Source organism: Melitaea cinxia, chromosome 19 (assembly GCF_905220565.1).
Source record: "Melitaea cinxia chromosome 19, ilMelCinx1.1, whole genome shotgun sequence".
Classification (NCBI taxonomy): domain Eukaryota; kingdom Metazoa; phylum Arthropoda; class Insecta; order Lepidoptera; family Nymphalidae; genus Melitaea; species Melitaea cinxia.
In genome coordinates this window covers 6,029,481-6,055,730 of record NC_059412.1, presented here as the reverse complement: position 1 = coordinate 6,055,730, position 26,250 = coordinate 6,029,481, and the positions used below count along the sequence as shown (strand labels likewise).

The 26,250-nt window shown below is 36.9% G+C and overlaps 1 protein-coding gene across 1 annotated transcript in view; it reads left to right on the top strand.

Moving 5' to 3' along the window:
• Positions 1-19,974: 19,974 nt before the first annotated feature.
• Positions 19,975-26,250, top strand: part of LOC123662682 (head-specific guanylate cyclase) — a 76,298-nt gene continuing 70,022 nt past the window's right edge. Inside the window, exon 1 of the mRNA XM_045597486.1 lies at positions 19,975-20,160. Coding sequence (XP_045453442.1) covers positions 19,975-20,160 — 186 coding nt within the window. The remainder of the gene's footprint in view (positions 20,161-26,250) is intronic.

Here is a 26,250-nt window from a genome sequence, read left to right as displayed (position 1 = left end):
TCATGTCTGACATTCATTCATTATATTAACGAAGGCTTTCAAAAGTTAGCCTCAGAAATTACAGTATTATAACAATATAAGAGTGTTAACTGAGTATAGGAAGGGGTGGTTGAAAGTACTCTCATGATCTAAGTAAAGAAAATAATTAAAAAACAAATAAGTACCGTTCCAATAATTTTTATAGTCATATTTATTTATTATCCCTTAATACAAAGTCAACTAAATAATATAAGCTAATAGTAGGTCAAATAACATAAATATAGGTTATTAAAGTACGAATATAGAACACAAGCTCTAAGTGTCAAGGAGCACAAAATAGAACTATTTTCAGATATCTGTGTCATATATTTGTTTTCTATTTTTGAACCCTCGCTGAAAGCTAATGACATATTTAACATAAAAACAACTTTATTATATTCATTCGTTAAGTGAAAATGCTATTTAAGCGGTATTTATATTATTGTAATTTTTCATTATTGTTAAAATTTTGTCGAACCGATAAAGTAATATTTATTCCACTCCTAAAAATAATAATTACCTACAAACATGTTGAACATTGACCGCACCCCAATTAATTCACTCAACGTTAATTTGACAACTTGGACAAATTAGTGAATAAGCCTTAATTCATTTGTTTACTGCGTGCCATTTATAAATAACGGCTTATTATTATTTATATGTCTTGCAGTTAATAAATATTAAGCAAATTTGACAAATATTTTACATCAACAGGGATGGAACCGCAAGAGCTTTCGAGTAATGAATTAAGTAAATGTTTTAAATAACGTTACTTAAGTTGTCAGTTTAGAAGGCTTTGTTAGAATGATTTTATATTTCAAAATCTTCAATGTTTCTTAACCTCTTGTATTAAATTAGATTTCATTCTTAATTATTACATTAAATGATGTTATCGTAAAACATTAAGAATTTTAGCCTTCCTTATATTTCTCACTCGGATTTGGAGTTGTTTTGGAATTCAATTATCTTACATTTCAAAAAATATATTACAAAACAAAACATTTAAATTCAATTTGATGTTCTAATTTAAAATATTTATAAGCACAGACGATCTTTTCTATATCATGTAAGACTGAGAAAGAACTAAGGCGAATGATCGGTAGGGTTGAGCCAGCAAAGCTCGTTAAATATTGCAGTTTAATCGATCACGCTGTTCGATTACGGGTTGGCGGATATGTTCCCTACTATGAGTAACGATCGTTATCAGGTGTCTATATTAACAACTGGGATCGACAGCTTAACGTGCTCTCCGAGGCATGGTGGAGAGATCTGCAAGAAAAGATATCCAAACCGGAAAGAAATATTTGTATAAATACAAATATCCATCCCGAGCGGGAATCGAACCCGCAAACCGTTGGTGTTTTAATTGACTACAAATGGTACAGAATATTTCTAACTATTACGTATATTTTTCTTCAGATACGTTATATAAGTAATGCTATTATATAATTAATAAGTCACATATATTTGGCGCATTTCGAATTAGTTTTCGTATTATTCTGGACTTCATTTTAATGAGTATTAAATGTCTTGATTGATTGTTTTACCCGATTTGATGGCTTAAAATTTTTAGTTACGAGGGTAAACATGCAAGTTACAAAAGCTTTAAGATTCAGTTTAAAGTTTGTCTTTTTTTGTACTATGTGAGTATAAAAGAATACGTTAAATTTTTTAATTATATACTAACACCCAGTTTCATAACCTGCAAAAACTAATATCGTCCTATATTATCCAGCGAAATTTTTTTACTGAAATTCTACAGCCACAGTACTTTCTATAAATAACTACTTATCTACTACAGTTGTAAGTTTTAGTACAGTTGAAATTATTTACGTCTACATCATACATTGTTGGACAATACAGACAGACGTATAAAGCTCCTCCGCTTCATCCTTTTATCAGCTTTCTTAAGGACCTAAGCAGTGTTGTGATCTTAAACAGCTTAAAGTAAGTCGATCGTTTGTTCGAGTACTATATATATTACTTCTCAAGTCTTGACAACCGAAAACAGCGCAAAACATTTCAAAATTGGATGTATTGAGAGAGAATTCACTACGGAATTCAATCAGCTTAGGAACAGTCATAGTCCAAACAGGGTTGGCACTCAAGTCCAAACACTGAAGCTGTAATTCAGGGGCTACGTCTAAACTAATTCTGGATAACAGGAAATATGCTTTGGGATTTGCACGACGTCAAAATATTTTATCAATACCAGTACAGATGGGGTTGCAATGACTGTGACAAAAGCTGCAGTTATCTCTTTCGAGCATTTTTGTCGAGACTTGATAGATTTTTGTCTACTTTTTCTATCAAGATTCAGAAAATTTGAAGTGAGTTTCTTCTGAAGATGAGCTGGCTTAGTAGTTACAGCCAATGGTTATTGCGTTAGCTAGATTTAATATATAAGTCTTTGCGTCTTTGTAGTAGTTATGTGTTTCCGGACTCCAAACTGTTTGTTATATTCTTAGTAGAATAAAATATATAAATATTAATATGTTATGTTGACTCGATTGTATTAAAAATAGTACTAAAAATATAATAGATTATTCAAAGATTACTTTCACATTTATACCTAATAAGGTAGATATGCTTATAATTTAAACCAAATACGCGTGTATAGAATAATATTAACATTATTAATAATACGACATTCCAGTTAATTTCCACTTCAAATACGGAATTGGTTATTCATAACTAATTATGTTTGAATTACGCATTAAGTAATATGATCTGTATTGATATAACTAACACTCGTAATATACAGTAACATATTATTTGTGTATACGTATTACGTAATTAATAACACCAGTTTCACCAGTTGTCGAAAACTTTTTATTAATTATTATTTATTACCATCGAATTCTACTATATTAATAAAATATTTCCATTCGCATATAGGTATTAACCCCAAAGTCGCAGTTTATTAATTGAGCAGAAACAGGTCCTACTGGTCAATTCTACCTCCCGCTGTCAGTCTGTTTGTATTGTCATCTTTAGTCTTGTTTACCAAACATAATATAATATAAAATAACTGTGATGTACAGATTTATACCGTGCTATTTAGGACAATAATACAGAACTCAGCGTATCGTAAGATATTTTAATGTAATTAGCAGTTATTCAGTTTTTGATGGAGTATTAAAATCTATTTATTTTGTGACGATTATCGACTTGCTTCGTTGAGTAATTTCACGTTAGTAAGGACTTTGGTTCTTGATGTACTATGTTTTTTTTTATATTTCTGGTTTTCAATAGTGTACTTTCAGCTATAACTATATTTTTTCGTATACAAAGTAGTGTAACTATAATTTCCTTTATAGGTAAAAAAAGTCTAATTGATTATATTTTCGTTATTTAGTCACACGCGTTGGGGCAACGGTCACAGCCATGGATTGTACCTGTTGCGCTGGCGGTTGCGGGTTCGATCCCCGCACATGACAAACATTTGTATTGGCCATAAAGGTGTTTGCCGTGGTCTGGGTGTTTGTGCAGTCCTTGTGGGTCTCCCCGCTGTGCCTCGGAGAGCACGTTAAGCCGTCAGTCCCGCTTGTTATACGCCTGGTAGCGATCGTTACTCATAGTAGTAGTAGTTTGAGATATATGTAATAATTCGTATTTACTTGACTATTTTTTCGGTGTACCGATTTTGATGGTTCTTATTTTAATCGAAACCTAATGCTTGTTATTTAGTTTCATTTAAATTTTATCGAAAGCCGATGACTACTTTTAGAGTAATCTTTGATAACGCGCATTCACTTGACTATTTTTTCGTCTACCTACTTTTTATTACTTATCGATGTATTTAAAGCTGATTTTTTTTCGTTTTCAAAAAAAACATAATTATTTGAGAACATGAATTAATAACTTTCTAAATAACTAAGTTATAAAGAAAACTACACGATTTGCTTAGTATAAATTTTAAATATTTTCATGTGTATTCGAGAAACTTGGCTCGAATATAAAACATATCACATATACAATCCGAAACGAGGTCACTCGTAACTAAAATTGGCTTAGTAAATTCTATAAGATATAAATCTTTCGATATATCCATTACTAGTAAATCAGTGCTATACACCCGTGTTTACAGGGTGTTATTTTGCTTTACTATGACGATATGATATAAATACCCTTAACACTTCCTGTAATAAATAGACTTTTAAAAGTAAATTTTATAAAAGTGATGTCACTTCTGTATAACTGTTTAGTCTTATTAATAAATAGATCATAATTATGAATTTTTCTTTTTAATTTAAATTGTGCATTTCAATAAAGTTTAACCATTTTAATGATAAAAAAAAAAACTACAAAGAAATATATTTAAACTTTAAAAATGCAACATTATTTATCTCAATATACGAGTTGAGTGTACACTAAGGCGCGTTCACTCATTAATAAATGCATAATCACTCACCACTAATGAATGTACTTTGTGAAAATGTTTGAACTAGCAAGCAACGTCAGTGCGTTTACTACCATTAATCACGCGCGCCGTCTATAGTGAGTTCTTTACAGAAACCCGTAACTATTCAAAGTTTCATATTACAATGAAAATTTTTGACAGGAGACGACACCATACTATTTTTAATATGTACGATTTTATTTTTGTGTTACCCACACATTAGAAATTCTAAACATTTTCTAATATCATATCAAAAATTGACCACTCCAGCGGGGTTCGAACCCGCGTCTCCGACTGACCGTGTCGGCGCTCTAGCCAATTAAGCTATGGAACGATGTACCCGCTAGATCGAAATTTTTAATATGACGCCCGCTTTGATATGATACAAACCCCGCTGGAGCGGTCAATTTTTATATGATATTCAAAAATTTTTAGAATTCCTAATGTGTGGGTAACACAAAAATAAAATCGTACACTCTTTACATTTTAATTTAACGAACTCAAATAAACTTCAGAAAGAACAAAATTGAACTTGAAAGTAATTATAATAATCACAAGCTAACGTAATCACGCTACTACTTGTAGTAGAATCGCAGTAACTCTAAATGACAATAATTGTGACAGTTATAACTTAGACGAATGAAAATTGTATAAAAAACGATGTCGATAAAATTTAAATTAATGAAATAATTTTAAAATTGCTTTCATTGAGATGATGTGAGCGGTATTTTATTGAAAAGTAAAAATCAAATCCCTTTTATTGCTGCAAAATTGATTTCATCCGATATAAATGTCACATGGTTTATTTACATTTCAGTGATATTAAAGTCGTAAATAAAAAAATTGTTTACCCGTTCGTTCGAACGGTTTAATTCTTCAAATTATTTACTACATCTACGTGGGTAGGAAACCTACATTACTTAGTCAATATGAGATCGTAAAGGTTATCTCTAGACATAAAATATCCCATATTAAAAAAAAAATGAATGATACTAAGATTTAGTAAGTTATTTAAGTTAACATTCAAGACAAGTAACATTTCAATGTAATATTGAAATATAAAATAAGTTTCTTTTAGCTTTACAAATTTCTTTCTCTCTTAAAGATAATAATGACATGCTATATATACTAAAACGTATAGTCTCATCTGTATATGTAATACAAGCTGCACTCCGCAGCTTTACACGCGTTAAATTGAGGACAAAATTAGCCTATAGCCTTCCCAGGTAAAAGGGCTTTCCAACACAAAAATAATTTTTTAATTCGAACCAGGAGTTCCTGGGATAAGCGCGATTAAACTAAGAAACAAAATTTTCAGCTTTATAATATTTTTTTTTTTTTTTTTTTTAACAAGTCTTATACATCCACGGGCTTATGAACCCATGTCCTTTTTTACTCTAATACATGCAAATTTTTATTTTTATTTTTTTCTCTATTTCAAGGTAGGCGTTAGTCAACAACATCGCTGTTCAAGTCAGACTATGTTTGTTTTTAATGTCTCCAAAAGAGACGTGAGTCCACCGACCGGTTCTTAATCTAATCTATGGTACAAATTTTTTTTTTTTTTTTTTTTTTTTTGTATTATTATTATTTCCTTATAATACTATACTTATATCTAGCTAAATCTTACATTATTTACATGCGTAATAATCGTTTTCTTAGAAATATATTTTTTAATATTGTCTATATTACTACCAAACTTACTCCTCCCAAGCAAAGCAACCTATTCGAATTTTATTTTGACATCTCGAGAATACTCTCAACGACGGCGGTGTCTCTATTATGAATCGCCATCTTGAGACTATGCTCGAGGATGTCTTTTTCCGTAGCCTCCGCCGCCCTCCCGACGAAACGACAGATCGCGTCATCTCTGTAGTCGGTGTAGTAGACACAGGCCTTGGTGTGTCTAGTCACCGCGACTATCGCGTGCGAAACGCTGTCATGTATTCGCAGCCTCCCACTCCTCGTCTGGATGACGATGACACTCTCACTCGTCTGGCCCTGCGCCTCGTGGATAGTCAAGACACGCGACCCCTCCCCTTTCCCGTATCCCCGGTCCACCAGCAACTTCTTCTCTTCCTGCGTGAAGACCAGGTATAGGGTCCAGTTCTGTTTTGCAGAGATTTGCGCGCCCGTGAAGCTTTCCACGCGCAGGGAACGGATTATTGGGCTTGAGCTATAAATATCTTTGTAGACCTCGCTGATGGCGAAGGCGACATCCTTGGGGTTTCGGTGCGTACAAGACAGCTCCCACGATATGCCTGTTATCAGGGTTGGTCTGCTGTACCGCATCTTGAACAGGTTTTCCCTGTCGATGTACGGCAGCTGGTTAATATCTCCGATGAGGACCACCTTCTTGGCCCCTGATAGTCGGGCTGCCATCACTATGGCCCCGAAGTGGTTCATGAGGGCTTCATCTACCGTAAGACGGCTGATTTTTGCGCCCCCTCGAAAACCATTGACCAGTACGGAGGCCATAGTGCGCACCTTAGATTTGGCTTTAACGCCATAGCGGTGTGCCAGCTTCTCCTTAAGTTCTTTGGCAGCCTCGACTGTGGTCGTAATGACGACTTCCTCGTCCTCATCGAATTCCCCGACTATGCGAGCTGTCTTGCCACATCCTGGAACCCCATTTATCCATTCCAGTGAAGGTAGCCCCCAGACCACGGAAGAATCATCGGCGTCACGGTCCCCCGTGATGGTTTGAGCCATCCGGAGTATCCGATCATCCAGCATTACTCTCGTGCATCTGGCCACTACCACCACCGGGTCCCCTGGTGGTGTATTGAAGATCTGAGGCTCTTGTTCCTGCCCCTCAGACTCGACCGCGCTCACGAAGCCTGCTGTGATGTTATATGCAGCCATATACCTCCCCGACATATTTCCTTTGAGTATCTGTCGAGTGTCGTTGTTGTAAATGGCTGCTTCGGCTTCTTCGAGTTCCACCTCCAGTAACTTTAGGTTGTTGTACTGGTAGGTCTGCATGATCTTATTGCATGTGGCCAGGTTCACCTCTCGGTTTGCCTTTGTTATGGCCAGGAACTCGGTAAGGGCATTTTGCGCGTGTTCAGACGGTGTGGACGCTGGTCGAAGTTTTGGTGGTGTTACTTGCCCCATATCGGCCCTTGTTCGAACAGTTGGTGGCGCCTCCGGGTGCTTCGAACTTTCGTCCTCGGTGAACCTTTCCAACGCCTTAATTTGCCGCTCTCTTGTATCGACCTGATTGGGGGACAAATGGGGCGGTTTTTTGCCTCGTTTTGGGGAGATCGTCGATTGGATAAACTTCGCCATCGACATCAGGCTCGGTTTCGGTGTGGCTTTTGTCCGATTGCTTAACTCAGCCTTTTGGGCCTCGACCTGTTTCTGTAGGCGCTCCGATCCGCTGGGTGTGGGCTCTTCAAGAGCCGGCGATGCGGGGGGTTTAGATGTGCTGATCTTGGGTTTTAGGTAGCCTAGATCCTCCCCCCTGTCTTCGTATATAATGACCTCGTTGTTCAGTGAGGCCTTTAGACACCCGTACCTGTCTGATACGTTGCCTTTGTCATACCCGACTCTCATTGAGTCCACACTGATCCTTCCGGGAGCCCCACCGGAGGCCTCGTCCAGCCGCTGTAGCCACAAACTTGACTGCGCGAAGGCAGACCTTTCTCCTTCCTCGAAAAGCACGATTGTTTTATTTTTCAACCGCACCAGACGGTAAATTAAGTCGTCCTTCGGTTTTTGCGCAAGCGCCTCGATCTTAGAGCGCTTTATGCTTGTGTTTTGCGTGCTACCTGTCATCAGCAGGGCAAGGCCCGGCGAGACCACCAGACGATCCTGACCTTCGGAGCGACAAAAACTCATTCCGACTCTCTCCGCTTCGCTGTCCATAAACAGAGCCACGCATCTGGTCTTTATTCTCACTTCACCGCTTCCTTTCCATTCTTTGAACAAGGCCACTGGTGTTTTACTGTGAGTAGGTTGCGGAGGTACGTTTTTATTGGCTCTCTTCTGGAACAAACTCTGCAGAGAAGACGGTGTGGTCTGTGTTATTTGGCCACGCAGCGTTTGGGTATTCAGGGGCTGAGAAGCAGTTGCCCCAGGCTGGTAAACGGTATATGGGACACGGACCTGAACGTGTGTCGGTGTCTGTGTAATTGTGTTTGTGTTTGTGTTGGTAGTTGTTGTGACGGTACTGGCACTATGTGGTATGAATGCAGCCTGTGGTAGAGCGGTCGTGCTATTTCTTTTTGCAGCCAAGGAAGCGGCTTTTCTCGCAAATGTCAGGAAAGACGTTCTGCCCGGTTCATTTTCCAAGATGGTGCGGAGCGAGGTCTGGTCTAGTTTTGTCTGGAGTTTGAGTTCCAGAGCCAGCCTTTCTCTGCCGAACCTCGGACATTCCAGCAGAATGTGCAGAACTGTCTCCTGACAGTTTGAGTCGCAGGTACACGAAGGGCTGTCCCTAAGGTGGAATCTGTGTAGATACGCCGCAAATCCTCCGTGACCGGTCAGTACTTGTGTGTCGACAGGTGTTAGTGCCGATTTTCTTACCAGCTTGTAAGCGGTCTTTACGTCTGGTAGAAAGATTTTCGTGACCGAGCCAGTTACCGAAGAATTGTATCTTTCTTGCCACAACTCGACAGTCTCTTCACGTATCCGCCTTCTGACATACGACACTGGAACTTTGTCGTAGTCGGGTGCCGTCTTTTTCGTTAGGGCCGCCTTTTTAGCCAGTTCGTCCGCTCTTTCATTTCCCGGTGTACCTACGTGGGCCTTCAACCAAAAGAACCGCACCGTTCTATTGTCTTCTCGGATTTGCCTGATGCGACTCTTCATCTCAATGGCCAGAGGGTGGGTTACCGAAGGACTCCTTAGTAGATCAAGTGACGATCTAGAGTCGCTCAAGATGTTAATAGAGCTTTTTTTCGATTTCCTCGCCATGTCCACGGCTCGGAAGAGTGCGTACATCTCCGATTGGAAAACGGTGTTATGCGGTTCAAGCCGGAACGTGGAGTATCTTACTTCCTTGCCTTGATCCCACCACGTTAGGGCTGCTCCTACTTTGCCCTCTATTTTGCTACCGTCGGTGTAGATGTATGAGCCGACGATGTGGTGTTTTTCGAGGTCTTCAGGGTTCAGACTCTCCAAGCGCTCATACTCAGTTGGCATGAGTAGAGATGGATGGGGGTTTTGCATCGGACCCACCTTGCGCTCCAGCTCTCTGCCCGGTGGCAGAAGGTCCTCGCAGTGGCCTTTCTTAATTTTAAACAGCATGGCCGCTTCTCGGATCCGAAGGTCGAGTGGGAGCAGGCCTGAGAGGACGAGTGCCGATGTCAGAGACACCGTTCTGTACGCTTTGCATATTTTCTGTGCGAAGCCTCTTTGCAGTGAGTCTAGTTGCTTCCTTACAGACAACTTCTCTGCTGCTGAGGACCACGCGCTTGCCGCATACAGGACGATGGGCTCTATCACCGCCACGTATATGGTTCGGACTATTTCTCCGTTTAGACCCCAAGACACCTTCGCCGCGCGCGCTAAATGTTTATAAATGTTAGCCGCTTTCTTGCATACGGCGGCCACATGCGCATTGAATGTGAGCTTTGAGTCCAAAATGAGCCCCAGCAGTTTTATTTCTTCTACAAGCCTCAACTGAGTGCCGGACATGTGGACTATGGGGGTATCGTATTTTAGCTTCTTGGTCATTACCATCGCATTGGTTTTATGCGGTGCGAAGTTCAATTTATTACGTTTACCCCAGTCCTGTACGGCCGCTAAGGTGGTTTCAGCCGAAGCTTGCAGGTTGCTGGTTTTCTGGCTCGAGAAAACGAGGACCACATCGTCCGCAAAGGCTTGGCAGTACACTCCCATGCTTTGTACCTCTCTCAGAAGCGAATCCAGGATAAGGTTCCAGAAGGTCGGTCCACCTATGGATCCCTGGACACATCCCTTCGTGGTTTCCCTCTCACAGGATGCTCTGGCATAGTTTACTATGACTGTTCGGTCCTTCAGATATGAGTCGACCAAGGCGTATAGGTTCCTCGGGCAATGTTTTTCTACTAGCTGTTTCTTGAGAGCTGGCCACCATGCGTTGTCGAAGGCGCCCTCTATATCGAGCGATACCAGAAGTACTATCTTTTTTAATTTAATTTCCCTCCTGATATGCCCGACTAAGTCGTAGAGGGCGTCCTCCGTTCCCTTTTGTGGCATGAATCCATACTGGCTGCGGTGCAGCGTAGGGAATAGTCTCCACTGAAGTCTACCTATTAACATTTTCTCGACTGTCTTTCCGAGTATCGACAGGAGTCCGATAGGTCTGTAGGACTTCGGGTGGGTGTAGTCTTCCTTGGCTGGTTTGCGGAGAATGCATACGTGGGCGACTTTCCACTGCTTGGGGAAGTGAGACAGCGATAGACATTTATTTGCCAATGCTAAAAACAACCCCACATCGCAGTTTATTGCCACCCTGCATATGTCAGATGTTAGTCCATCCGGACCTGGAGCTTTCTTTGGATTTTGGTTCAAGAGAACTTGTTCCAGCTCGGCAGCTGTAAAAGGTGGATCATCATCCGAAAGGTCTTGTAGCTCCGCAGGAGTCCTGTATTCTACGGCCTCTCTGACCTGTTTGTGATAGGCAGTTTCGGTTGTCACAGAGTCCATCGGGTAGAACGTGTTTGCTAGGAGTTCAGCCGATTGATCCGGTGAAAGTGTTTCGCCGACCTCGCTCCTTAGCAATGTGTCTTCGTTTCTGCGAGATGTTTTCCTGATGACTCTGTAAATACCGTCCCATACGCTTTCACGGTCTTGTGCCGTACAGAACTCCTTCCAGCTTTGGGTGGCTGCTTCGCTTGCCGCTAGTTTGTATTTATCCCTAGCCAGTATGTATTCTTCTACAACGTAAGCCCTTCGGCTGGGTGCAGCATTTTTTATGCGACGTTTGTATTTTTTTGCTTCCCTTTTCAGGGAGTTAAGCTCAGCAGACCACCATGGTGGTCTGGGGTCGCCTTTCCACGGCTTTATCTTCGGGATAGTTTTCTCGCAAGTGCGATGGATCGCGGAGACATAGTTATTGATGATATCCTCCAGTTCTTCTTTGTCCAGGACCTTAGAGACGCAACTCTGAGTTATGTTTTCTTCTGCAAGCTCGGACTTCAAGTTTGTGGTGAAATCTGTCCATCTCGCCTTACTGGTGTTGTATCTGCGAGTCGAGATTGGTTCTAGCGGTTTTAGAGGTCCCTCGGTACGCAGGTTGAACGTGATGGCGTTGTGATCAGACGTAATCAGATCTCTTTCCACCCTCCAGTTCTCCATTGCTGCAAGAAGGGACTGACTGGTCAGAGTCACGTCCACACAGCTCGAGTAAAGCTTGCCGCCTCTATAGGTCTCGAATGTAGGGATATTGCCTACATTGTGAATATGGAGGTCCATCTCGGTTATAAATCCGTGGAATTGTGCTCCTCGATGATTTTCGGAGCTGCTGCCCCACCAGTGACTCCAGGCATTCACGTCACCTGCCACTATAAGATGGTGAGTGGAGATTTTTGTGGTTGCCGCTCTCAGCTGCTGTAGATAGGTTTCCATATCTTGGTCCCCTTCAAAGTACACGGACAGTAACCCGAGCTCGAGCTTGCCGGCCTTTACAAAGACCGCTACCAGGTTTTCGGTGACGATCTGGGGGTCGTGAATGACTTCCACATTGTCACCGAAGACGACGATTGCTGCCTTAACTGGTTTCTGGCGGCCCAGGGTGCACTGGATAATTTTCGCACCCGGGTATTGTCTCATTTCACCCGTTCTACCGATGTACGGTTCTTGGACTAAGGCGAAAGATATTCTCCTTTCTGCGGCCACCTGACGCAGCTCATCCGTAGCCAGTTTCGAGCGCTGCAGGTTTACCTGTATAAAGCGTAAGGCGCAGCCTGTTTTGTCCGCATCTTCGTTGGGAACCACCACTTTGGCCTCCGGGTCACCCTCAGCAATATTGGACCCTCGATCTAGCTATGTTGTCCCATTTTTGTCGTTCCTGGCACTCTGTGCTGTATGCAGTGTGAGCTAGGTCAGCGCCTGCCCTTTTGGCCCTGGAGCAGTTCACGCATCTAGGTTGTTCGTTCTTAGCCCTCGATGGACAGTTCCCCCCCGTATGCTCGCCGCCGCAGTAGCTGCAAACATCTTTTTCCTGCTTGCAGAGTGCCCTGGTGTGACCGTAGCTTAGGCACTTCATGCATTGCACGAGAGGGGACTGGTCATCGACTTGGCATCGTCCGAATCCTACATAAATTTTTCCCTTCTCCGCGAATCTCCTCCAGACCTCGGGGGAGAGCTCCAGGACAGGATGGCACTCGTGCGGGTTTCGGGCACGTTTTCTGAAGCGCACCTTCATTTTCAGCGCTGCCTTGTCCACTCCGTCGAGGATATGGCCATTTTGGGCCTTGATGTGGTCAATTATCTCCTCGTCAGAGTAGCACGACAACACACCCCTTACGCAAACTAGAGGGTTCTGATAAGAGGGCTCCCGTACCGTCAGTTCTTTGTTGTTTTGAACCTGGCCCCTGATCTTGTTCATGTCTTCTTTTGACGCGCATCTCACTACAACCTTTTGGTCGCGCGCTTTCCTGACTCTTTCCACCCTTGCTCCGGACTTCTTTAAGTCCAGCGATGTTCTTATTTTATTTAGGACGTTTTCGCTGGTTTCCTTAGGATTCCGGGATGCAATTATTAGGGTGTGATTCGGTCTGTGCTCGATGGTGTCGCTCTTAGGTTTGGCGGCGGCCTGGGCGTAAGTGGTTGGCGTCAGTGGAGCTAACTTTGTGACCCCTTCTTTGATTGAGTCGAGAGTCATCTTGACCTCTTGGACCGCGAGCTCGGTCTCAAGAGACGGTTTCTTGGGGGACGCTGTGGTCTTGTTCGCGTCCCGCATAGTGCGTAGCTCGGAGGACAGGATCTCGATTTTCTCGTCTAACGTTTCCAAAGCAGGGGTCAGGTCCTTTTGTGTTTGTGTTTGTTCTTTATGTGTATACCATTGTAAGTTGTCTATTTTATCGATTATGGTGTGTAAGTGTGTTGTCAAGTCCGTGTCATCCTTGAGTTTGTCAGGTTGTTCATCTGAGACGAGTGGGATGTTTTCTAGTTTCTCAGCTAGGTAAGCTCTAGTCTCAACCAGCTCGCTGGACAACTGTTCCAGTCTACCGGAGAATGAGACCATTTTGCTCCCCACCATTTTTAATGACTCCTGGATTTTCCCTTCAGTCTGTGGAGTCACCTCGCTCGGTTCTCTGGATGTCAACATTTTCTGTATACTGCGTGTCCTCTCCTCTATCTCTATTTGAGCCTCCCGGAGGTCGCGGATCTGCTGGAAAGGCTCCACGGTTTCATACCCCAGCCAGGAGCGTACGGCCCGGGTCTCCCTCAGCGTCTCCGCTATGTCGGCATGCGCCGACTGCAGCCCAGAAAGGAGCGAATTTTTGATGTCTTGGAGCTCCTTGTTGTGGGCTCTTTCTACCTGCACGAGCTCTTTAGCGTGACGGGCTCGCTCCTTCTCCAGGCTGCATTTATGCCGGTTTCTCGAGTCCGAGAGTGACAGGACCGTCTCATATAAGCCCTGCAAACTCTCGTAGACGGTGTTTTTCGTGTCCTTCTTCATGTTTCCGGCACTCTCCAGGGCTTCTTTACCACGCTGCAGAAGGTCATTTGCCACTCCAGTAACCATATCCATCTCCACTCCTGTTCCTCTTCTCGGTGTAGTATACAGGAGGGAGGTTCTTCCGCTGTGTGCAGATGTTGCTGAACACACTGACGAGGACTCCACCTCCTCCAGTTCGGACATGGGGGGCTCCGATGCTGTGTCCGTGTGGACGATGGTAATCTCTGCGATGTTTTTCTTTTTTTGCAGCTGTTGTTCTGGGCAGATCCGTGTCTCGCCGACAGATAACGGCGAAGTGGCGGATGTTGTTGCCGCGATAGTTGAGGTGATTTTTTTTAAAACTCTTTTTCTGAGTGACGCTGACGACTTCGATGCCACCGATGTAGTGTCGGTTGCCTTTCTTGGTTTTGATGACATTGTTGTAGTACTTTTTTAGGTTTTATTTATGCTTTATTATTGCTTTATAATATTAGGTCATATTAGTATAGATGTCTCAATAACTTACTAAAAAGTAATAAGTCTATTACGATAATTAAGATTAAAAACGCATGTAATAAGCTTATGAAGGTAACTTTTAACATATTTACTAAAAATGTTTTCTTTCCCTGTTTTCCTGCCCTTTGCTTCTGCCAATTACAGGTTGTTACCGCCATGTACAACAAATATTATTATGAAACATTTTAATATATATTTTCAGAATCCTTACAATAGTTTCTTAACCGTTAGCCATTGATTTGAAAATATACAATAAGGATTATTAGTAATTACTACGAAATTTCGAGTATTACTGTAAGCTTGAAATAAACTGCTTATTAATTTATTCAATTATATTGACTTAAATAATTTCACGTGTACGTAATCTGATTACTTCCTCCACTCAATACATATTTATCAAAATGTTATTGCTTGTGTGTCGTAAAAGTAATTTACGATCTTAATATTTTTTGCGTGTCAATCGTGTGATTTATTGGCGTATAAATATTATTACTTTGCTTATTTTTATGTGCACGTGATTCGAATTTCACTTGTGGCAGTATATTTTACGTTTGAAAATATTTTCTGGACTTATAAAAATCATGTTAGAAATTTATTGAAGAATAAACATTTATAAATAATTTTATAGCAGTGAAGCTCTCAACGATCGTATGAATAAACTGTAGAGTTAGGTGATTCGTGTGGATTCGCCTGCTTTTTATTATTGTTTGTACGATACGTATCAGTCTGTAACATCCCACTTCTGTGTCACCACGCTACATTCCTTACTATAAGTAACTATCGCTATCAGGTGTACATGATAACAACCGGGACCGACGGCAAAACGGGTTCTCCGAGGCACGGTGGAGACGCCCAAAAGGACTGCACAAACACCCAGACCACGGCAATCGTCTATATGGCTAATATACATCTTTGTCATGTGCAGGGATCGAACCCGAAACCGCCAGCGCAACATCCACAAACCAGAGCAGGCGTCGAACATATGATAGGGTTACTTTTTAAAGAAATGTTAATAAATCATTTAATAGCAATTAATCTATAATTATATTATTTCAATTTGAAAATATATAATAAGGGTAAATAAAAAATTTAACCGTTAAGATTATTATATTAAAATAACGGATTTTTTTACTTTATGTCAGTAATTCAAATCTCAACTCAACAAATTGCAGGTATTCAAGTAGTTCAATAATAAAGAATGATAACCATTACAAAAGTTTAACGCTACCTACAATTCAATATTTCATTAACCTACTATTAAACTTTGAGGCGTTATATTTGCAGTTTCACATATTCACACGAAGAAGCGATCATTTACACTGTCAACAACACCAAAGGATATGTTGGTTTGTTGGTTTGACTTATTTGGATTTTGGAATCGGTATTATTTTACCTACTAGAAGATTAAAACAAACATAATTTTCATTTGTAAAATGACGATTAAATAATGTTTCTGGAGCCTACTTGCATAAAATAATTATGGATTTTGATTTTGAATAATATCGCAAAGAAATTTTAATAATTAATATTTCTTAAGTTTAATATTTTTTAAGTCTCTACTAAGTACATATATAAAATTTAGCTCATTTCCTGATCTAATAGATACGAATTTCTTGATAAATGGGTATTAGATTCGTGTCTGACCTCAGCATCAAGGCCGTAATAGAAATTTGCGAGATTAATTATAATCTCCCTCAGGGTGACATCATGATACAGAACAGAACATATATTTGTACATTTTGTGTAAATACGAATCATTTTAATTTCCTTGTACCAAGGCTAAAGGAATACTGAAATATTTTATTATTTCCGTTTTTGAGTTTAATATTATTTTTATTTTTATTTTAGAATCACCATTTTCATTTTTTAAATCTTCTATATATTCTTCCATCATTATGTCTATATTTTCATTAGAATATTTATGCTGGAAGAAGTGAAAACCATACATTAAATTTTAGTTAAAGTCATGGTATATTTGTCATTAAATATTTGAACTTGAATATTGTTGTGTTACTAATAATATGCAAGGACTTAAGCATAACTTTAGCCAGTATGAGCTCAATTGTGCACGAGCAACGTCAAAAATTTGTAAGATGGTCCGAAGATATATTATTGTTGATGTGTAAATGTCTAATTTTGGATTTGAAATTTATTGCACTTCTCATCACACCAGCTCACGGACGCCCACTGCTGGACATAAGCCTTCCCTAATGTTTTCCACGACAATCGGTCCTGCGCAGCATGCATCCAGGAGCCTGCCAACGCGTCGGCGCCTCGTACGCGGTCGCCACTCGAGAACCTTTCCGCCTTCTTCGAGCTATGTGCCTTGCCCTTTGCTACTTCAGCTGTGCGATCTTTCAAGCAATGTCGGCTACCTTGGTTCTCCTACGGATCGCTTCATTTCTGACTCTATCACATAGGGAAATATCGAGCATTGCCCTCTCTTCTTCGCCCTAACCTTCTTATGAGGCCCATATTTAGTGATCACGTTTCGGATTCATATGTCATCACTGGCAACAAGCACTGGTTGAAGACTTTCGTCTTCAGACACTGCGGGATTGCACTTCTAAGTTATGTAGTTTTCATAATTGAGAAATGTTGTATAGTCTTTCTTTATATCTATGTATAATCTATCTATAATCTATCTATAATCTTCCAATAAGATCCAAAGTATTTTGTAACACGACACAGTAAGTCTTAGATTTTTTGTCCAAATACACAATTTGATCAGTTTTACGTCATTACTCTAGTCAAAGTTGTATTAAACACGTAACAAGGATAAAAATATAATTATTTTTATTTCATTCAATGCGCTGACAAACTTGACTAAAGTTTCAAATATTATAGAAATATAAATGGCGTATGATTCATGTTGGTTACAGAAATTTGTAATACTCCTTCGATCGGAATAAAAGTTACTCAAACTATTTCTGTACCGAGCGTGGCGCGTGGTCGGTAAATATATTAACGAATGTAACACAAACCAACATCTGTTATACTCAACATCAAACTATTTTAAAAACATTATTTATCAGTTGATTACAATAAAAACACATTTTAAAACCCATTAGGGTTCCGATAGATGGCGTTATTTGATAAATCTATTTACATTTGATATTGTATTAATGTTTTTGTTAGACTTTGCCTTTTTTGTGATTATTTAGACAGTCGATGTAAAGAAGTAAACTCCAGTCGTGCGTCGGAGCTGACACGCACCTTTTTTTATACTACTACAGTTTGAAATTATAGCGATAGAAAAACATGTTTTAAACTATACTAGCGTTTCAAGAATGGAACACGTGGATTTTAGTTATAGATTTTAATATTATATTCAGGTTTAAATTTAAAATAGGTGTAATGAGTATATAGTGCTGTGTGGCTACGGAAATGAAGAATATAGCCACCCCCTCTATTCCCGTGGGTGTCGTAAGAGGCTACTAAGGGATAACACAGTTCCGCTACCACCTTGGAACTTAAAAAGCAGACCGGTGGCGGAATAACCATCCGACTGCTGGCTTTGAAATACACAGGCCGAAGACGGGCAGCAGCGTCTTCGGTACGACAAAGCCAATCGGTGACTATAGGCAAAACTCATGAGTTCACGTTATTTTTAGCGTAAACTTGTGGAGGTATATGTCCAGCAGTGGACTGTAATGATGATCAAAAGACATGTATCTCACTAAATTCAACATAAAATGAAGACCTAAATAAAATACTTAATACAAGTTAAATCATTACTAAACAAGCCCTTTTTTAACAAGCAATCCAAGATTTAAACCATCTCGCTGGATTGATACACGTGTTCCATCTTCAAGGCCATCTCGACTTGCTCTGGTTTAAGAGAACTTTTAATCTGTTTATATCAAGTTACTTGATACAATGCTCAAGCGAATTATCTCGAAATTGTATCTCATTAGAATTTCCGTTAACTCATTCGTGTAACAAACACTTGCAATGTTTGTCACGCGTAAACATTTGCTTGCTCGCTTTTAACCCTATTAGGAGCGTTCGTTATTCCACTGGAATTGAAGTTTGCGATATATTATTATCAGTATATTAATTAAAATTCATCATTCACCTGATTTGCTACGGGCTATTATATCTATATATATTTTTCTGTGTTGATACATTTTTATTTTTTATGTATAATTATATAATATCTCATATTTTTGTTAGGTATTCTAATTAAGAATACGTAATAAAAATATGGAAAATACAATTAACAAAAACAAAAATTATTTTTGTGTGTAATAAGGGTTTTATTTTTCTATTTTTAAATATTTATTTAAAAAGTTAAAATGACGCAACTACCACATAGTCTAATAACGCTAATCAAATGCTATATTCACTAAGCTTGTTTTCAAAGTATGTATACACTTCAGCCTACCGCAGTCTACTGCTGGACATAGCCCTCCCAAGTTCGCTCTAAGTATTCCAGTTTTCCGCAATCTCCACCCAGCTACCGCCGGCAATCTTACGTAGAATCTTTTCAAAATACAATAAAGTTTAATTTTTTAGATATTCATTATTTCTATTACCCATCATTTTCACATGTCTATTATTTTTCTATTTTCCAGTAGACTCAAAGCAATAATATTTTGAAACGGACCTAATTCCACCTATCGTGTGTTAGGATTAACATTTTTAATTCTAACAATTATTAAAATATTGGATTTTGTATTGCTATTACTCTTATAGTTTATTCGTTTAATACCGGAACAGTACAAAGCTGTCGACACCATCTTCCGAATGGTTAATATTAATTTACGATTAGTCAGTCTCCATCTTTATTATCTGTTTTGTAGGGTAGTTACCCAATAAATACTATGATCGCTTAACTTTATGCTTCTAATAATTTTATAAGACTGTATTGATTAACTACTGTGATTGTTATTTTTTGTAATACCGGAATAGCATAAAGATGGTGATACCATCTTCTGAATAGTTATTAATAATTTTCTGATTGATCAGTCACCATTTTGTAATCTATTGGTGCGATTGTTGTCCTATTAATATGATAATTTGTAACTGAAGAAGCAGTTGTTATGCGGCTAACGTTGCTGCTCGATAAGTAGCGTATGAGTGATTGGTGTGGTAAATTATTACATGTAGTTAAAAGTGTGTATTGTGAATGAATAACTATAGATTTGAAGTGAGAAAAGAAAGTGTTTCGTTGAGTGTTTAATTTCTTGAAATGGAATACAAGTGACATATTTTTGATATTTATCTTTATTGAAGTATTTAGAAAAAAAAATGAGATATTTTTTTGCAAATACTACGGTTTATACAGCCTAAAATATTTTATTAATATTCTGCAATCCAAGATGTTATATACATAAATAATTAAATATATAATTCTTTTTCAGGTAACAAAACCCAGCAGTGATATCCCAGTGCGATAAAATATATACTATGACTTGACAATCAAAAAACAAAGTTGAATATGTCGTGTCCATTCCGCCGAGCGTCCTCACAACACCAATTTGCAAATGGCGGCGCTTCCGTTAAAAAAGAGTTTCGGTCTAGGCAGTCGTCAGTTCACCTGCCTGGACCGGAAGAAGAAGAGGACAGCAATACTCTCACGCTGAAACATTTAAGCGAAGCGCTGAAGTTGCTGACAGCGCCATCGGTAAGTGCCTTTCAAAATAATATATCATAGAAGTTTTGAAATAGACTCACAAAGGATAGGTGGATGTGTTTTGTATATATATAAATGAAAATAATTTTATTGAAATAAAGTGTGATAGACACTAAGAAGATGACTAGATTTTTACGTTGTTTAAGGCGTTTGGAAGTATTTTCCAATCTATACAAATAAATAAAATTGGAGTGTCTGTTTATATTATTAAAATAGCCGGTTTTTACTAAATGCATATGTATATATACACACGGTACATATACCAAAATATCATTTTTTATATTATCATATTTTTGTCTGTCTTTCTGTCTGCCTGTCTGTTTGTTCCGGCTAATCTCTGAAATAGCTGGACCGATTCTGACGGGACTTTCACTGACAGATAGCTGATGTAAAAAATTTTAGAAATTTATTTATTTTATAAGTCTGCGAACTAAACAATAACTTTTTTGTTAAATTCCACGCGAACGAAGTCGTGGGCACAGCTAGTATATATATAACAATATTATTATTTGCCAGAAGTTAATTGAATGTGGATTCGGTTATTATGTATAGATTACTTATTAAAAATATTTTCTAACAAAAATTAAAATTTGCAGCGCTTATCAGCAGTTAAAGAAAGTCGAAACCATTGTTCAATATTAAACAATATATAGTCAAAAATATTGATTCTCATTTTACTCATTATGAAAAAGTTATTTTTTTTACAAAGCAATAATATTTTATAAATTGGTATATAATATTTATAGTTCCATATGACAACGAAATTAATAAATAATTGTGTTTGCTCGCAAACGAAAAAAAAAAAACCGACTTCAATTACATGGACGAGTAATACAACGTAGATCGATGAAAAAATAGTCAAGTAACTACGCGTTATCAAAGATTACTCAAAAAGTAGTTATCAGATCTCAATAAAACTTATATGTGACCACATGACAAACATCAGCTTTCGATTAAATTAAAAATTATTAAAATCGGTACACCCAGTAAAAAGTTATTGCGGATTTTCAAGAAGTTCCCTCAATTTCTCTGGGATCCCATCATCAGATCCTGGTTTCCTTATCATTGCACTAAACTAGGAATATCTTCTTTCCAACAAAAAAAGAATTATCAAAATCGGTACACCTAGTAAAAAGTTATTGCGGATTTTCAAGAGTTTCCCTCGATTTCTCTGGGATCCCATCATCAGATCCTGGTTTCCTTATCATGGTACTAAATTTGGGACATCTCCTTTCCAACAAAAAAAGAATTATCAAAATCGGTACATCCAGTAGAAAGTTATGCGGTATAATACAACGTAGGTCGACGAAAAAAGCGTCAAGTAAAAACGCATTATTAGATATAACTCGAAAAGTAGTTGTTAGATCTCAAATAAATTTAAATGGGACCAATTGGCACACACCACCTTTCAGTTAAAATAAAATTTGTCGAAATCGGTCCACACGGTCAAAAGTTCTGATGTAACATACATAAAAAAAAAAAAAAAAAATATACAGTCGAATTGAGAACCTCCTCCTTTTTTGGAAGTCGGTTAAAAAACTAACTAATGAAACTATTACAGCAAAAAAGTTGTCATTACATAATAATTTTTGTAAATAGTTATAGCCACTATAATGGAAACGAAAAAAAGGTTAAGTGAACAATTTACATTTGAAGTTGCAAAGATTTTATAATAATGATTGATATTTTCTTGACAGTATCGAAATTTATAAATAAACTAGCTGACCCCGCACACGTTGTTTTGTCATATATGTCATAAGCTCCCTTAACCCTCTTTTAACGTAGGTGTATGAAAGTATAAGATGTTGGCCGATTCTCAGACCTACCCGATATGCACACAAAATTTATAACAATCGGTCCAGCCGTTTCAGAGGAGTATTTTAACTAACATTTTGACACGAGAATTTTATATATAAGATCTGACTAGATATGAATAGATATTCATATAAACTTATATTCATGTAAACTTATACAAAAGGGGAGTTAATAATAAATAAGAAATGTACATAAGGGTAAATGCACTAGAAACCATTATCGAATTAATACGTATTTTGTTTTGATCTATTTATCCTCTAAAATAATAATTAATAATAATTTTATTTACTTATTATAATTACCGAAACACAAGTAAATGCGAGAAATAATATTCTTAAAATTAATTAGTCCGTATTGACAAATATATATTAAAAACAATGTAAAATAACCTCGATTTTAAACGGTTATTAAGGTTTAAATTTCTTTGATAATATAATGAGCAGTAACAACAGTGCGTTTTTTGACAATTTTCATAAGTATTAAAGAGGTATGATGAATCAGATATTTAAATATAAGTGAAGTATGAATCACCATGGCTTTTTACATAATGTTTACACTTGCAAAACATTTTGTGTTTACGTAGATAAATAATGATAGGGTTACCAGAATACATGACATTATAGAATGATATTCTATTTTCAAAAATTATATTTAAAAAAATAGTTTCAGTAATATTAAAGTATATAAAAATTACATTATACTTTATTAAAATAAATAAAATAACATAACATTTAAAACTTATTATTAGGTACAGTTGAAATTGAAATTACACAAACAAACATAAAATATAAATTAAAACAATATTTATTATCGTTAAGAGCCATTTCACAATTTTACGCTCTGCAAGTTTAGGTAAATTTGGTCGCATCGCGCGAATCGTACGAGCCGCGCGATCTTTGTGCTAATAAGTATAGTGTGACAACCAAAAGACCACCTTGATCATTTTCTAATGTATAGGTAATAAAAATTAATAACTATGGTATAAAATGTTTTTTACATAATTAATTTGTTAAAAATTTCAAGTATGTTATATAACAACAGTCAATAAATTTAAAATAAAAATAAAAAATCAATTTTATGAAACAATTTTTTTAAATTGATTTAGTTTTTTCAGTTTACGAATGAATCTAATATTTACGATATGAATAAAATAGCATTTTATGACATCGACACCGACAAACATATTAATTAACAAATAACAAGACAAACAGATTGAAATGCCTATTTGTATTGATAGTGTGAGAAAAGAAAATTAAATTATACATTTGTTTACAGAAATTATCATTATATTATTTTACAGTCGTTTTCGTAATATGTTTATTTTATTATAAAAGTATCAAATGCGTTTTATCCGCTATAACAACAGGAGCTTGGCGCGAGTGAGCGAAAGAGACGGCTGCGCAGAATTTGGCGTGGACCTTACCCCTAAGAGCGCTAGCGCTCGACTGATTTACCGGGCTTGATGGGTGGTAATATATACTATCTTTTTATTATTTAATATAAAATGTATTAAAAATAATTACATCTTTTAATTTTTTTTTTGTATTCCTTAATGATGTAAGTTTACTTTGATGAAGATAGTTCGTTAAAATTTCTTAGTTTTCTAAGAGAAATATCGCTTTTAAAATTGTACTTATTTGGAAAATATTCGTATTTTTAATTTTTTTTTATCGTTTAATAGAGATACAAATGGAATAAAAATCTATGATAGTGTGCAACAAAATTATATTCCACATATTATGATATTTTTTTAAAATGGTTTCAACGTAGAGGTTATTGAAAAGTAGGACTTCAAAGTATACATTGCGACCGTTTACCTAGGGAGGAGGCTGATGAAAAGGTTAATAATTTTATACACATAATATAAATCAAAATTCTGATCCGACTATGGACTACAACAAAGGTTGCTTTATTATATTTCAAGAATATAAATTACATTATTGCATCCAACACTGAGATTAACGACGTCTTAATATTACAATTTCGCGGATTGTTACCGATTTTTGTGAAATGGCTCTTAATAAAAATAAATATTAAATAATATCGATCAATGTAAATCACCCCGTGTGTATGTATCCACAAGCTACTGCGACTGTATTATTTTGTGATTGATAAAACTTGGAGGGTAGTTGTGTAAACATGTTGATCGTATTGTTACTGTTAAGTTGTTATAATTATGCTAGTGATTTATTTTGGATATTGTGAGCGTACAATGTCGAATACCGGTGTGCGGATAAATCAACGATGATTTTTGTCACACCGTTAAATGCAAATATTTTAGAAAGATTCTTTGTATTTTAAATAAATAAATAAAAAAAAAATTAAAGTATTTTAAATAGCTATTCAAATGAGTCTTTGCAATATTTGCCTATGGTAAAAAAAAACCCGTTAAGAGTAAAATATATCTGATATTAAACATACGTATAGTATGAAGGTCAAACGTGTTGATATGGTGCCTGTGGCAACATAAGATAGATATTCTTATGTCTTATGACTTAGTAACAAAGGGACTACAGAGTCTGAGTGACTCGATTTACTAAGAAACTAGTCGTGTGTATATAAAAAATGTACATAATGTGTCATTTTTACGCGCTTTTCATACATTTGAAAATAATCAGTTTCAATATTGCGGTTAACCCCAATAGTCTAACTTTAGACATTATAAAACAACACTGGACTTGGATGTATTATGATGTTATTTAAATTTCGACTTTTTCTATTGAAGTTAAGGTCCTATTTTGTGTGACATAACTTTATTTATTTTCAGAACAAACTGCAGTATCAACTTTTACATTAAATCCTAACATGTATTTTCGAATAGCATTTTACAGACAATTTCTAAGGAAATTTACTTTGCTGTATTTTTAAAAGAGTTTTAAGAAATTTGAAAAAAAAATTAAAAGTGATTTATGCTGAACTAATGTCCCAATTGACTTCATCCACATTGACGTTTATGTCTGCTATTTAACTTCAGGTATGGTTCACATTTACAGCTAGATATTTTATGACTATGCAGGCGATCGCTCTTGTTGATGATGCGTTCTGGTATCAAATTTTCTTGTTTATTTTTAAAGATAAAACGGATACTCGATCACAATGATGAAACTTATAACTGTCGTTAAAATTTACATGGTGGTACATAGATACAGGTATTTATTTATTTTATTTATTTATTTAAATAGGACACCAGCAGTGTACACATGATAACATTTTTTGTAATAGAAAATGCTAATTAATTCTGATGTGTGCACATTTGTAGGTGACACAACATTCACATGTCAAAGCAAGTAAGATAACTTATTATATTATTTTTTAAATATTTTTTTAATAATTAATAATTTTGAACAATTGATTAAAATTTTGATTAATATTGATAAAATTAATAAATATTTTTTAAAAATTGATAATTTTGAACAATTGATTAAATGTAAATGAACAAAAAAAAAAGCAAGACAATTCAAACAATAGAACAAACAAACACAAAAATAATAATAATAAACTCGAAATACCAATTGGACCGAATTGAGGCACCTGTTTCATTTAAAATAAATATGCCCTAGATTAGAAACATTCCTTTCAGTATTTTTATTTTTGTAATTTCTTATTTTTTTATATATTGGTAAAGGGAAATACTTCAGATTTTATGAGTAACATTTTATACTGATAAGTTGCAGAAATGTCACGTATTCACTTACCTTGAAGCGATTTCATAACAATTTTCTCCTTCTTTTCTTCTTTACCGTGAAATGCACTGAAGTAAATAAACTAACAACTTCAATAACGTATTTTCAATTTTTAATTTCGAGATTGTTTCGATGTTTCTAATTTCGTAAAATATTTTTATAATGAAATAGTAATTTATCAACGACGGTACTAGCGTAAAATCACGATGTTTAACTAGTATTTTTTCGACACGGAGATGCGGGTTCGAACCCCGCTAGAGCGGTCACTTTTTGGTATGATATTCAAAAATGTTTTAGTATTTTGACTTTTTTCCCTCGGTTAGTCTTGCTATTGTCTCGTTTTAAACTACCATAAGTTTGCCATAAGCACACTCATCTATTTCTTTGAACACATTGTAAAGAGATTTTTAGTAGTTATAGACGAAAATGATATTGTAGTTTCCTGACAGAACTCGAAATAACGGTACCGTTTTCAAATTTTAGCTTTACTACTTGATAATCTATATTATAATAGTAAAAGATTCGTTTAACGATAGATTTTACTATCGAAGAAATAGGCTATAAAACGTCTAGTTGTGAGTCA